The sequence below is a fragment of the Spermophilus citellus genome, assembly GCF_964194105.1.
Source record: "Spermophilus citellus genome assembly, chromosome: 1".
Classification (NCBI taxonomy): domain Eukaryota; kingdom Metazoa; phylum Chordata; class Mammalia; order Rodentia; family Sciuridae; genus Spermophilus; species Spermophilus citellus.
Window position 1 is genome coordinate 40,499,419 of NC_138182.1, and position 15,354 is coordinate 40,514,772.

At 35.7% G+C, this 15,354-nt stretch overlaps 1 protein-coding gene across 2 annotated transcripts in view; it reads left to right on the plus strand.

Moving 5' to 3' along the window:
- The first annotated feature begins 340 nt into the window (after nucleotides 1-340).
- SUCLA2 (succinate-CoA ligase ADP-forming subunit beta) overlaps nucleotides 341-15,354 on the plus strand; it is a 44,184-nt gene continuing 29,170 nt past the window's right edge. Inside the window, exons 1-4 of one of the 2 annotated variants that reach the window (XM_081276359.1) lie at nucleotides 341-494; nucleotides 5,082-5,262; nucleotides 10,523-10,622; nucleotides 10,783-10,945. In XM_081276359.1, coding sequence (XP_081132485.1) covers nucleotides 405-494; nucleotides 5,082-5,262; nucleotides 10,523-10,622; nucleotides 10,783-10,945 — 534 coding nt within the window. In that variant the 5' untranslated portion in view covers nucleotides 341-404. Of the gene's footprint in view, nucleotides 495-736; nucleotides 759-5,081; nucleotides 5,263-10,522; nucleotides 10,623-10,782; nucleotides 10,946-15,354 lie in introns of those variants that run through there. The other variant, XM_081276360.1, reaches the window with a different exon arrangement.

The following is a 15,354-nucleotide window of genomic DNA, read 5'->3' on the forward strand; positions in this document are numbered from 1 at the left end:
TCAGCGCGGTGTTTAACACAAAGAAGACATTCAGTAATCATTTCTTGAATGAACCCCATTTTACGGAAGATGCAACCGAGGCTCGAAGTTAAGGTCGCCCAAGTAGCGACGCTGGTCATCTTTTCACTGCCATTCGTTAGGAAACGTTCACCTCGCCTTCAGGCTTCACGTTTAATAAGAGGCTGCAGTGAAAGTTCCAAAGGTCAAAGCTAGCTTTGCGCAGGTCAAATCCAGCTTAACTTGAGCAGGGAAGACACTGCTTTTCCCAGGCAATGGAAGCCTGGCTGCAGCAGTTAACCCGAGGCCCCGCCTCCGACGCGTGGTGGGCGGGGCGGCGAGCGCCTCGGGCCGCAGCGCGCCTTTGCGCCTGCGTTAGGAGCGAGGGTACCCAGTCGAACTCAGAAATGGCGGCCTCCATGTTCTACAGCCGGCTGTTGGCCGCCGCCGCCCTGAGGAGCCACCGGCCCCGGACGGCGCTTCGGGCCGCCGCCCAGGTATTGCTGCCTAGACTGCTTTCACCTCAGGGGTCGACAGGAGAAAGGGCGAGGTGGGACTTGTGGCCCCTGTGGCCGGAATATGAGGGGACCCAGGGCCCGGCTCGGGGTCACTTCGCCGGCGATGACATTTCCTGGGTGCCCTGGCGGGCCCATGGGCGGCTTGCCCGGGAGTGCTGCTAGCCAGGACTGCGAGCAGGCCCATGTTGGCGCCGCTTGTCTCCAGCCCTCGGTTCGCTAGGAGGTCCCGCCTCTGCTGCTCCGGTACTTTCTGAGGAGACCGTGGGGGAGTGGGCGGGCTCGGAATGGAAGTGAAGGGGCCGGGGTAGTTTCTGCCGCCACTCCACGTCCCGGGCGGCGGGCCGACGCCTCTGTGGCCCCTCTTTGGGTGGGGGGGGGGATGCCCTTCAAGTGTACTCTGTGTCTCTGGGGAGCTGTCACAGGTGGGAAAGACCGAAGACGACCAGCAGTGACTGCCGAGTTGCCCTCCCCGAAGTATTGATATTATTGTTCTGTTGGTTAGTAGAAGTTCAACAGTTGGGGAAGGAAAATAATCTTTTGAATCACTTAATTTCTGGACAGACTGTAACTTAGTAGCCACTTTTGTTGTTTTGTTTTTAAGTATTCATAGTGTGTCAGATAGTGTGCTACTAATACTAAGCGCATTAGCTTTTTCAGCAGCACTGAGAGAGACAGTAAGACCTGCGTGGGTGGTTGATACTGTGACTGTGGCTAAGAGAACAAGTAATTTGGGTCAGGTAACCTAGCAGGTAAGGTGAAAGCTGAGAACTTTTAATTTCAGAACTGTCTGGTTCAGAAGCCAAAGTGCTTGAGTCTGCTCTAAAACAGCAGGAACATAAAATTGGCCTATTGTTTCCCATACTTAACACCAAGAACGATGGAAGAGTATGAACCACTTCCAGAGTATTAGGTTATTTTTTGAAAGAACTTTTCAGACATACCATGAATGAATAGACTTAAGCTTTTTTTCCCCCCAACCTATTTGTACTTTCAGTTTAGGGGTAGTGAGTTCTATGAGTTTGTTTCCTAATAGAAGTGATTTTTTTTTTTTTAAATTTCTTTTTGGCCTCGAACTTTCTTAAAGAGTGCTGCCTAGTTTGTAGATAATAGGGATTTGGAGAACAAGTATGTTTTCATTTTAATCATAATCTTTGTCCTTTTGGAAATTCCTTTAAAAAAGTCTTTGTTTCTCCATATGGTGATGCCTAATATATTGTCTTTATAACAGCTTTGCTTTGTTGCCACCCTGGCATTAAGATATTTAGCTTTAGAGTTTCCAAAGACATTGGTCTAAACTCTTGATTTTTGAATGGGGACACAGAGTGCATAGTCCCAGGAAATGTGTTCAAGGTCACACATTGAGTTTAGCATTTCTCTTCAACATTTTGTGTAGTCCTCATTCTGGTTTTTTTTTTTTTTTTGTATATTTGTTGAAATAGTCCATGTTATGAGCATATAATTAAGAGATTTTCTTGAATTTGACCAGGAATTGTTAACCTTTTGGCAGTGGGAGTTTTAAAAAGTTTTATTTTCTATTTAGTTGGCACATAATTTTATATATTTTTGGGGTTTAGTGCGATGTTTGAGTGTGTGTATATATATATATACACACACACACACACACACACACACACACACACATTCAATATAAGTCTACCAGGGTAAGTAGCATATCCATCACCATATACATTTTTCATTTCTTTGTGGTAAGAACATTAAAAAATCCTCTCTTCTAGCTGTTTTAAAATAAATAATACATTGTTGTTAATCACAATCACCCTGCTGCGTGATAGTCACTAGAACATACTCCTACTTGTACTGGTTGAGCAACCTCTTCTTTCTGGGGGCAGGAATCTTTTCTTCTGATCCATTTAGCTAATTAGGCGCAACCAGTAACTTATCTACTACTGACATAGCGTTCTGTATATATTACTATTGTTTATTTACGTATCTGTGAACTCTATGGCTGGGACCAAGTTGGCCTTGGTTTTTAGCACACTTTCTGTTATACTGATATTCAAAAACTATTCGAGTGTATGATCATTTTCGCCAGGCTTATACTAAGTACTCACTTGCTGCCCCCGGCCCCTGCCTCTTTAACCACAATCCAGATCAAGATATATAATGTTTTCAGCTCAGAAAACTTCTAGGTTCCCTCTCTTTATCAATATTCTCCTACAGAAGGTCACCACTAATTATGACTTCTACCATCATAGATTATTATTGACTGATTTTGAACTATATAAAAAGATATATAGGAGTGTATTTTTGTGTCTGGCATCTTTCCTTCAACATTATGTTTGTGTGATTAATCTACTGATAGATGAGCAATAGTTCTTTTTTTGTTGTTTATTTATTGCTCTTTAGTATCCTATTATATGAATGTAACACAAACTATCCATTCCCTTGTTGATGGACAGTCAGGTCATTTACCTTTTGTCTGTTTCGTAAAAGCTTACTATGGTCATTCTTATATATGTCTGTTGGTAGACATCTGTCTCATTTCTGGTGATACATACCCTGGAATGAAATTTGTGGGTCAGAAGATAGATGTTAAGAAAAGCTTGGGAGGTTGCTGACCTTTAATATTGAAGTGACAGTATCAAGGAATTGAGTTCTCCAGCTGAAATGTTAGTCAGGATTTTAGCATACCAAATGAATCATAAATGAGCTGCTGTATATTGTAGGGTCCTTAAGAATCAACTGAGTGAATTGTTACTAATGCAGGTTTCCTTAGGCCCAGTTCAGAGATTCTAATTTTTTAGATGAGGCCTGGGCCCAGGAATCTGCATTTTTAGAAACAGATTTAATTTTGATGCAATGGATCATGATCCTACTCTAAGAAACAGACTTTATATTAGACTCCTTTAAATTCAGTTCTTGTGATATTGTGTGTTTCATATGAACCATGTTTCAGTATATTGCATTCTGTGTGGACATAATGAAAGTATGTGGCTAAACCTTAAAGTGATTCCACTGTAGTCTTGCATAGTACTTAATTTGTTCTGTATATTGCTTTGCAAAGGTGATAGGATTGAGGAGTTTGAAAAAAGAATGAAGGTGTTTCAACATGTTATATGATATGTTAAGCCTGGGCTGTACCTTGGTGGAGACTTTGGGACGAATAGATGATGGAGATCTTGCTGATGGTCATCCTTCTTTAGGTTTTCCATGTTGTGGCCCTGATATGGGAAACTGAAAGTCTAACCCTCATATTCCTTTTTCTTTAGGCAGTAAGATAAACTATTTCCTACTTCTTTTTGTAAGAGTAATTCTGACTCAGCTATACTCAGGGAAATATTAGTTTTCTTTTCCCTATATAAAACAGCACTCCCTCATCTTTATTTTCTTTTCTTTTTCTTTTTACTGTTTCTTACTGCCATCTGGCATAATGTTTATTTATGGTCTGTCCCTGTCCCTAGTATTCTAAATGTACACACTAGAATGTAAATCTTAAGGGATAGAGTTATATAGTTTGGTTTACTGCTCTATTTCTAGTATCTAGATGCTCAATAAATATTTGATATGATGAATGCATGTTCAACATAGGTTGAAAAGCAAAGAGTTTTTACTTGGCCTTCTTGGAAGCTTTTCTACTCCAATTCTGAAGGACAAACACCTGGATTGGTCTTGTAAAAGAGGTACTAGGTAAGGGATAATTTGGAAGGATACCTTAAAGATGGTGTTGCAGATTGGTGCTGAGCTTTGAAGACTGAGGTAGAGAGTTGTGTGAAAGAAATTTATTGGAAAGTGGTCCCTGAATCAAAACCTGTTGGAGAGTGAAGACAGGAGAATTGACTAGTGGGAGTAGAATTGTGAGGCAGTTGTAACAGACCTGCCATTCCTGTGGGAGATTTGAAACAAGGATGGCTATTCTAAATTGTCCCTAGTTGGAATGAGGTGCCAGGTCTTTATATTCCTCCCTCTACTCCTATTGATGTCAGTGTATGCAAGCTGCCAGTAGGAAGAGGTGTGATTTTGGCCAAAGAGTTGCCAATGAGAGGACTTACCTTAGAGCTGTCAGCAGTCAGCGCTCCCAGCAGCTATGGCTATAAGTGCCTAGTCCTGAAGGAAGGATCTGGGCAGCACACCACAGTATGCACTACAGGTGAAGCCAAGGTTTCTGAGTCTTTGAGTGTTTGAAAAGTGATCGTACCAAATCATTCAGTCATTACATATTTAGTGCCAGATGATTTGTTAGGTGCTGGGGAGATGGTAGAGGGGAAAGTTGGGAAGGATTTTTTGGTTTGGTGTAAAAGTTGAAATTGTTGTTAGATCTGCTGAATTTGCCATTCAGGTAAAAATTACCAGTCATTAGAGATGATAGTAAAGCTCAAATGTAAGATAAGAACTTGAGATAATGAGGAAATAGTTAAAACTGTAAGAATAATGTTTGATAATTAGCTAATAGATTAGCTTTCCATTTTCTAGTTGATGATTTAATATAACAGTTTTATTATGCTTATGAAGAACCAAGTACTCTATATAAACAAAGTATTTCAAAAGGTGTTTCTAACAATAAATGCCCAGTCATTGTCATACATAATATGTTCCTAATTTCTCTAGGTTCTGGGAAGTTCTGGATTGTTTAATAACCATGGACTCCAAATACAGCAGCAACAGCAAAGGAATCTCTCATTGCATGAATACATGAGTATGGAATTGTTGCAAGAAGCTGGTGTCTCCGTTCCCAAAGGATATGTGGCAAAGTCATCAGATGAAGCTTATGCAATTGCCAAAAAATTAGGTACTAAATTAAAAAACAAACAAACAAAAAACAAAACAAAACTTATGCCACCTTGACGTGGATATTTTTTTTTTCTTCTTTTTTTGGTACCAGGGATTGAATCCAGGAGTGGCTTAACCATAGAGCCACATCCCTAGCCTTACTTATTTTTTATTTTGAGACAGGGTCTCACCAAGTTGGACCTCTTAGGACCTTGCTAAGTCGCTGAGCCTTGCCTAAAACTTGTGATGCTCTTGCCTCAGCCTCATGAGTTGCTGGGATTATGGGCATGTACCACCAATACTGGCCTTGATATGAAATTTTGATAAGATGTGAACTTTACTTTTGGTTTGATGACAACTTTTAGCTTTTATTTAAAAAATAAATTTCATTTATTTAAACGGAAGAGTTTCATATTACTTGAAATTCTAAAATTATTATGAAACAATTTTGAGCTCCTGTAGTGCTGGTGACTTAGGAGTCACTTCTGTTGGCATTAGGAAGTTGAAATCCTGTTTTTAGTTGGAATATAATTATGGGAAAAATATTTTGCTTACTACTTTGTTGCATGAGGGATTGGTAGCTGTGATGATTTTCAGGGAGATGATGAAGGAAAAATCTTAGTTGTTTATGTGGTTATAAAGAGAGGCCCCAGTACATTCCTCCTTGGGTCCCCCTAGGAGTGCAGTACCACTGAGCTACATCTCCAGTCCTGCCCTCCTCTTTAAAATTTATTTTTTGTGGAGCTAGGTATTGAACACAGGGACTCAATGTATGATAGGCAAGTGCTCTACCACTAAACCACTTCCCAGCCCTTTTATTTTGAGCAGTGTCTGAAAAAGTTGCCCAGGCTGGTTTTAAGCTTGTGATTCTCCTGCCCCAGTTTCTGGGAAATATAGGCATGTACCACCATGCCTGGTTTCTTCCTTGTTTTTGATGTGAAAAACATGAACTCATGGGAGAAAAAAGTAGTTGAGCTCTAGAATGTAAGCTCCATGAGAGCAGGGTTTTTTTGTCTTATTCATTCACTGATATATATCAAAGTCTTAGAAGAATGCCTGACACTTAGGAAATCAGATATTAATATATATTAAATTACTTAAATATATGCTTATGTTTATTAGAAGATTCTTTTATTGATGACAGAAACTTTAATAACTTTGTTATTTTGAACTTGTATTAATCTCTTAAAAAGCCAATTTTTGACTTTAGAAAATAACATGAGAACATAATAATGAAATAATGTACTAGTTATGCACTGCCTTTCATCCCACCTTATGTACACAGTTTAGCAAAATTAATCTCTCTTGAAAACACATTTGATTAATATGGCTTTAAGTATGCTTTGGTTAAGACTTTGCTCTTTTATTAGTTTTTCAAGAAAGATACAGAAAATTTAAGAAATGTTTAAACTTTAAAGTTTTCATTTTGATTTGTATGTATTTGTTTCTTGAATGGGATTTTCTCTGAACAGTGAGGGCATATACAACTTCAGAAAATTATTACATAAGCTCTGTTTTTGAATGAGTTGTCCATGATTTCCTTGATTTGGAAGCATAATTTTTCTTTTATAGTTTTTTGTTGTGATTAATAATCACAAACCCTTTTATTCAGTTTAGAAACAAAGTTCTTTTTTCTTCAGTAAAAGCTTTAAGTTCATATTAATGTTAGTGAAATTTTTGTTAACTAAAGGTGACTTGTAGTTTGAATTTGTATGTGGTTAATATTAATAGGACTTGGTTTATATATCATGAGGTCAGTAAAAACTTTCTCTATTTCCAAATCATTTATAATTGGTTTTCTTTAACTACTTTTCTGTATGTTTTACCTTTAGTCAAATTTTATTGTTCTGTCAGAAAAAATAATTTTTGTAAAAATTTGTTCATAAAAATGCACAGGATTTATTCTGATGCCAGTCTTTTGATTTATTTACTCTTTATCAAAACCTTTAATAATTCTTAGGCACAGAAGAAAGAACAGTTAATACATGCAGGATAAACTATAACTGAGTATTTCTGGCAAGTTCTCTGGGACCAGGATTTACAAGTAGTAAGGAACAGGAGCAGGTAGGAGCTCTGATTTTGAGCCCCTTGGAACAGGGGGATATCTTATTAATTGAGAAAGTGTGTTCTTGTCACAAACTACTGTAAAAATGTTTATAGTATGGGTATGGGATTATTGAATAATGAAGACCATTAAATCTTTTTTTTTTTTTTGAGAATTTTTTAATATTTATTTTGTAGTTTTTGGTGGACACAACATCTTTATTTTATTTTTTATGTGGTGCTGAGGATCGAACCCAGCGCCCTGCGCATGCCAGGCGAACATGCTACTGCTTGAGCCACATCCCCAGCCCCTAGACCTTTAAATCTTGAGGAGCAGAAGTGCTGCTTTTTAAGAGACATATTTAGTAACTAATTTGAAGACATTGAGGACAGTTTGTATTTTTGGTGTGCCATTATGTATCAGAAGATACTCATTATGGGATCTAAATGCACAAGAGTGTGGTATGGTTTTATCGATCTATATAGTAATTCCCAATGCTGATTTTTGGCCATTTCAGGATTATTTTGGCTTCTTAAGTTACTGCAAAACTGATGTAATGCTAATTCTCATTTATTAAAAACTTTTTTTAAAACTTTTTTTATATATTTATTTTTTAGTTACAGTTGGACACAATATTTTTGTTTTATTTATTTATTTTTATGTGGTGTTGAGGATCAAACCCAGGGCCTCGCATGTGCTAGGTGAGTGCTCTATTGCCGAGCCACAACCCCAGCCCATATTAAAAACTTTTACCAAGAGTTCTAGTCATCAAAGGATATAATAGGGCATAAATGATTGCAGATTTGCCAAACCATTGCTTCCTTTCAGTCCTATAGGTGGTAGGAGATGCTGAGGTAGCATGGAGTCTGTGGCCACCAGATTCTACAAGTGGGCTTCTGAGATGGACCCCCTTCCTCAGTATTTCCTACAAATTTTATCATTTTCTGTGTGTCTTATTATATAAAAAAGTTGGGAAGTATTGTCTTGCAGGAGGTTAGGAATGGAAGAATGGTTAGAAAGAATCTAATGCTAATTTTAAAAAGACATATATATGAGTCCACAAAATGTAAGTTGGTGAACTTGAGGATTATTAAGAAGTTTCTGGAATTATTAGAGGGATTAATTGTTAAGCGCAGACAAATGAAGGACTTGTAATTTGGGGTCAGTTGTTAAGAGCAATTTACTATCACTTTCTCAAAGTTAATTGCTAGTTCACACAAATAGGATTTCAGTAAAGCATTTGTCAGAGTTCTGAATTGACCATAGAAAGATAGTTTGGCTTCTGCTGTAATTAGAGTCTCTAGTTTAGTAAATGTGCAAATTAATGAATGTCAGCTTGGAGGGAGATTTTTAATGGCTTAATACAGAACTTTGCTTTCTTTTTTCTTTTCAGTATTTTGCTAGATGACTATATTATGAGGAATATTTAAAGAGTTTTCAAAAGATTAAAGCTAAGATGGATAGTGAATATATTTTAAAGACAGTGTTGGGATCCAAAAAAGATCTTGGACCTTGTCTGACTAGAGCGTCGTGCCAAATCTGTAGTATAAGCAGAAGACTATAAGCTCTAGGAGGGCCTGTTAGGCCTCTCTTGCTCATTGTTGTATTTACATTTCCAGCACAGTATCTGGTATGTACATGAATCTGTTGAATGAATTAATGGAGTTGAATACAATATTTGTTTTAATTAGTTGTCCTCTGACTTCTAATCCTCCCCTTAACAATTGATGCGATTCTGTCATTAATTCTTATTTATTAGGCTTTTATTTAGCTATCAAGGGCTGTTTTATTTATTTTTTGCCGTGCTAGGGGTTGAACCTATGCTAGGGAAGCCCTCTACTTACCACTGAGCCACATCCCCCACCCACTGAAGGACTGTTTTAGAAGGTACTTTGAAGAACCATCTTTTGCCCCTAAAGACTTTATATTCCTAAATAAAAAAAATTGACATTTTTGATGAAGAGTTCTTTTGTCTTATAAAATGTTTATGAAAAAAGAGCTTCCTTACTCAACAGGTCAGTATGTTAAGTTCCCAGTTTAATGATTAAGAATGATTGAATTTAGTTCAGTTCACTGATTTATTGACCAGTTGCCATATTACATTTATTTTTTATTTTTCAGTATTGGGGGTTGAATATCCCCAGCCCTTTATATTTTTTATTTTTTGAGACAGGGCTTTGCTAAGTTACTTAAGGCCTCTCTAAGTTGCTGAGGCTAGCTTTGGACTTGGAATCTTCTTCCTCAGCCTTCCAAGTTGCTTATAGTCTTGAAAGCTTATAGTCTTCTAGTATACTACAGATTTGGCACTACTCTCTAGTCAGACAAGGTCCAGGATCTTTTTTTAGATCCCAATACTGTCTTTAAAAATACTACAGGCATGTGCCGCCACATGTAAATGTGGCTATGTTACATTTGCATTGTTTGTATTACAGTTATCTTCTTTGGATGTAAGTGAATATTTTTAAAGTACTAGAAAATCAGGACTTGGCAGGTAACCAGCAACAGGTAAAATAAATAGTGCCTGCTCCTTTTTGGACATTATTTCTCTAATTTTCTGTAGCCCCTGAGATTACTAGTTGTCTTCTCAATAAGAAAGTTATTGTTGGTTTTAATGAAATTTTTAAATTGCCTCTAATCTTTACCTAATATTGGATATTGAAATACTTGTGAATGATAGAGAATGTGGCCTATTGAAAAGGTTGATCTTATCTAAACAAAATGCTTTTAATCACAATCCTGCTCTCGTTGCAGGATTATGGGCCCAAATTTTCAATTCTGAGTTTTTGTAAGAGCAGTGATAAAGTCTAGATTTACAAGAATTCTGTCCCATTTTTGTAGTGTCCTGTCTGTCATATTTGTTCAGATTGTCTCAGGATAGCAAGTTTACATGTGAGAGACAGGGAGGCATTAAGAAAACATCTGAGTATCAGTTTTGTACTTTTAATACCTTCCAAAGCACCAGCAGTTTGAAATGTTAAGGAGTGGTTAAATTATTTTCAATATATAGTACTTTAAGAAATGATTTGAATGACTAATTTTTTAAAAGTCATGGATCTTTTAGATGATGAATGTTATACTTTTTGATTCAAGAAAATCTGTGTACATTGAATGCCTCATTTTTTGATATTATTACTAAATAAGACTATTAACATCTATTGCTGTGTATATTAAATAAAATACCGTGTCTTGCATGTGGCTCCCTGCTTGATATCTAATAGGAGTGTTTTTCTTCTAGGTTCAAAAGATGTTGTAATAAAGGCACAGGTTTTAGCTGGTGGTAGAGGAAAAGGAACATTTGAAAGTGGCCTTAAAGGTGGAGTAAAGATAGTTTTCTCGTAAGTCACATATTTTTTTTTTTAAAGAAAAATCATCATTATTAAAGATTGATTAATTTAGCTGATAAAAAACTGAGATTTAAATTTTAAATGAGATAGGTTTTGGCTGTGATGTCTCAATTGGAAGACAAAGGAATTTGAGTTCTTTTTTTTATTTTAGTCCAGAAGAAGCAAAAGCTGTTTCCTCACAGATGATTGGGAAAAAATTGTTTACCAAGCAAACAGGAGAAAAGGGCAGAATATGCAATCAAGTTTTGGTCTGTGAGCGAAAATATCCCAGGAGAGAATACTACTTTGCAATAACGATGGAAAGGTCATTTCAGGTAAGTAACTATAGACATGACACAATTAGGACAAATTTATGACATTCTTTTCCCAAATTGAATATGTGGGAAAGATTTTTAGATTTTTAAAGTATTATGCAATCAATATGTATAGCAGCTCAATTCACAATAGCTAAACTATGGAACCAACCTAGGTGTCCTTTGATAGATGAATGGATAAAGAAAATGTGGTATATATATTCAATGGAATATTATTCAACTTTAAAGAAGAATGAAATTATGGCATTTGCCAGTAAATGGATGGAGTTGGAGAATATCATGCTAAGCGAAATAAGCAAATCCTGAAAACCAAAAACCAAATGTTTTCTCTAATATGTGGATGCTAAGGTGGGGGGGCACTAGAGAAGAATAGTGTTACTTTAGATTAGGAAGAGGGAAGTGAAGGGAGAGGAGAGGAGAGGATAGGATATGGGAATAGGAAAGATAGTAGAATGAAATAGACATTATTACTATATGTATATACGTGACTGCATGACCAATATGATTCTGCAGCATGTACACTCAGAAAAATGATAAATTACATTCCATCTATGTATAATATATCAAAGTCCATAAATGCATTTTACTGTCATATATAACTAAAATAAAAAATTTAAAAAAGAAATATCTTTATAAAAAATAAGTGTTATGCATGAATCCATTTGTTTATGTCATGAGCATAATATTTATGTTATTTTAAAAAACAGCATGATAAATGCTATAAAATTTGATATGTAATATTGTGATTAAAAACACTAAGCTAGGTGTGGTGGAACACGCCTGTAATCCCCAGAGGTTTGGGAGGCTGAGGCTGGAGGATTGAAAGTTCAAAGCCAACCTCAGCAACTTAGTGAGGGCCTAAGAACTTAGTGACACCCTGTCTCTAAATAAAGTTTCAAAAAGGGCTGGGGATGTGACTCAATGGTTAAGTGCTGCTGGGTTCAATCCTTGGTACTTAAACTATAGGAAAACCCCTGCTGTAATAAATATGGAATTTCCAAATTATTAATTCACTGAGATCAACTTAAATCATCTCTGGATCATCTTTGATTCTGAGATTTTGTTGACGGAACGTCATTTCTAGCAAAGAATCTAGTAAGGTGTATCTATGGCTTCATCTTTTTCTTTTTCCACCTCTTGGTATTTTTTATATTTTGGTTTCTGTTTCACCACATGATTTGGTACTTGGTAAATTGAAGGTGACATTAAGTAGCAAACAGTATAGTTTTAAAGAACATGACTGTAGCCCTGCTATTTTTTCTTTATGGAGACTAAAATTCTAGCATTGGATATAGTCATCAAGCTCAATGAAAATCCTTTCTAGACCTGGTGTTTAGAGAGAGTATTAATAATCATTTTATACTATAATTATCTGCCTCCTTGAATGCATTCATCAGGTGTTATAAGCTGAATCTCTGTTAACTAGCTTTTCTTGGAAACAAACTGGGTACATATGAGGAAGTCTTCATAATTTGATGTAGAATATTACTATATTTAATTTAGAATAATAAATTTTGAGGGTCCTGAAAATAGTTTCTTATGTAAAAAAAAACCAACTTTTTTTTAAAATAAAATATTGATGGGCCTTTATTTTATTCATTTATTTATATGCGGTGCTGAGGATCGAACCCAGTGCCTCACACATGCTAGCCAAGTGCTCTACCACTGAGCCACAACCCCAGCCCCCCCCCCCCGAAAAAAACTTAAAAAAAATATTTTTTTAATCATTTTTTCTTAAACTTATCATATAACAGGCATCTTTCCTATACAATAAATACTGATGTTCATTATTAAATTTTTAAGTAGATTTTCCTTATTGTTATTAACACGTTAATTGTATATATAAATGGGATTCATTGGGATATTTTCATACATGTATAATTACGTATCTAATGTCCATCTAAATTTCTTCTAAATTCCATCCCCTACACCTACTGATATCTTTTCTAGTCTCTATTCCCTAGTAATCCCTCTTCTACTTTCAGGTTGCCCTTTTTTTCCTTTTTCCCCTCGGTTTCTACATGTAAGAGAAAATGAGTTAACTTGTCTCTCTGTGTCTGGCTTATTTTGCTTTAACATGAAGTCCTTCAGTTCCATCCATTTGTTGAAAATGACAGGATTTCATTCTTTATGTCTTTATCTATTCATCTCTAGACAGGCATTTATTTCCAAACTATTGTCAATAGTGCCCCAGTAAACATGGGTATGTAGGTGTCTTTTTTTTTTTTACACTGAGCTGACTTCATTTACTTTGTATATATATGTGTGATAGCTAGATCATATGGTAGTTCCATTTTTAGTGTTTTGAGGAACCTCTATATTGTTTTCCATAGTGCCTTACTAATTTACATTCCTACCAACAGTGTATAATGTTTTTTTTCCATGTTTTTGTCAGCATTTGTTATTTATTTATTGATAATAGCCATTCTAATTTGGGTGAGATGGTGTCTCATTATAGCTTTGGCTTGCATTTCCCTATGACTTTTGATATTGAGGATTTTTTCCCATAGACTTATTGGCCTTTGCACTGCTTTTGAGCATGTGTGTTCAGATCTTTTGCCCATTTTTTAACTGGAATAATTGATTTTTGTTAAGGTTTTTGAGTTCTATATTATATATTCTGTATATTAGCCCTCTGTCTGGTGAATAGCTGGCAGAATATTTTCTCCCATTCTGTAGGTGGTCTTTTTATTATGTTGATTGTTTATTTTGCTGTCAGAAGAAATTTCACAACAATTTCTTTATTGTCTATACCAATATCTTTTTTCTTTCTTTCTTTTTTTTTTTTTTGGTACTAAGGATTGAACTCAGGGGCACTTAACCTCTGAGCCATATTCCCAGCTGTTTTTTGTATTTTATTTAGAGACCAGGTCTCACTGATTTGCTTAGGGCCTCACTACATTGCTGAGGTTGGCTTTGAACTCTTAGTCCTCCTTCCTCAGCCTCCTGAGCTGCTGGGATTACAGGCATGCACCCGGCCTATATCAATATCCTGAAATGATCCCCTTTTGTTTTCCTCTAGTTGTTTCAGAGTTTCAAGAGTTACATACAGGTCTTATATTAAAACAACTTTTTTTAAATAGCAATTTTTAGACCAGGTTCAGTGGTGCACAGAGACTTGGGAGTTGAGGCAGGAGGATCTTTCTCAAGTTGGAGTGGAGGTCAGCCTTAACAATTTAGCAAGACCCTGTTTAAAACCAAACCAAACCAAAAAAAATCCAAAAAACTCCATAATTTTTTTCTATATTGTTTTTCCCCTTGCAATTATATTTTCAAGTAAAAGTGTCCTTTGCAATTTTCAGTTTTTATAGGAAAGTATTTCTAAAGATATACACTAGGTGGTAGTAAAAACCCACTCAGAATACAAGATAAAATGTTTTATTCTTAAGCAATAATTTTATCTCTATAGGTTTTTATGTGGTAGAATTTAGTTTTATAAGTTATTTTAGAAATTAAATGACACAAATCTTATATATTATACAAATTTGCAGAAATTATATTTTTTACACTTATTTATTTTCACAACAATTTCTTTTCCTTTTCATTAATGTTATTTATCAGCACCTATCATTTTCTTAGTTATGTTTTTATATTTGTTATAGCCAGAACGAAGGTGAAAATGTCTGGACAAATTGAGATAGGTGTTCTATCCAGAGTAATCATCTTGATTGCAGTCAATGTAGCAAATGGAATGTTATTAAATATACATTAGAATGTTTGGGAGGTAGATCAAATTTGAGTTCATTTTAAGAACTTGAATTTTCAGAGAACTATTTGAGTCTTGTTGAGGAAAAAATGTTATTTCAGTTATAAAAGCATTACAGGATTACATGATTGTAATAATTCAGGCTAACTAGCATAATATTAGTAAAACTATTTGGCCAAAGATATTATAATGTTCTTTGATATTGTCACACTAGTTCAGAGTAGAATTGTGGTTGTTGCTTTTTGGGGTATAGCCAACCTTTTTTTTTTTTTTTTTTTTTTTTGAATCTCTATGAATAAGTCTCTGTTAAATGACAAAAATCAGTTTGCTATTTAAACCAAAACAGAAAGAGAATTTTTGATTTAATTAAAATCCTATGCATACAAATTTGCTGATCACTAAAAATTGCTTTTGTTACCTGTTTCTAAGAGATGAATCATAAGCTCAACTGGTCTTCTTTAGTATCCATATCATACCTGGGTATATATCTATAATAGGGTTGGTGTACCAAAAAGATCAATTTAAGTGCCTACTCTTTTTGGCACTTTTGTTAAATCAGATTTGTTAACACTTGCCTAGTGCCTGTTAGTACTTACTTTGGGTCTTAGACAAATCTAATTTAACAAACCACATTTGCTATTTTCATTTTCTACTAAAACATTATGGTCTGCTGAAAATGAGTGGCACATTTAACTGTGTCAGT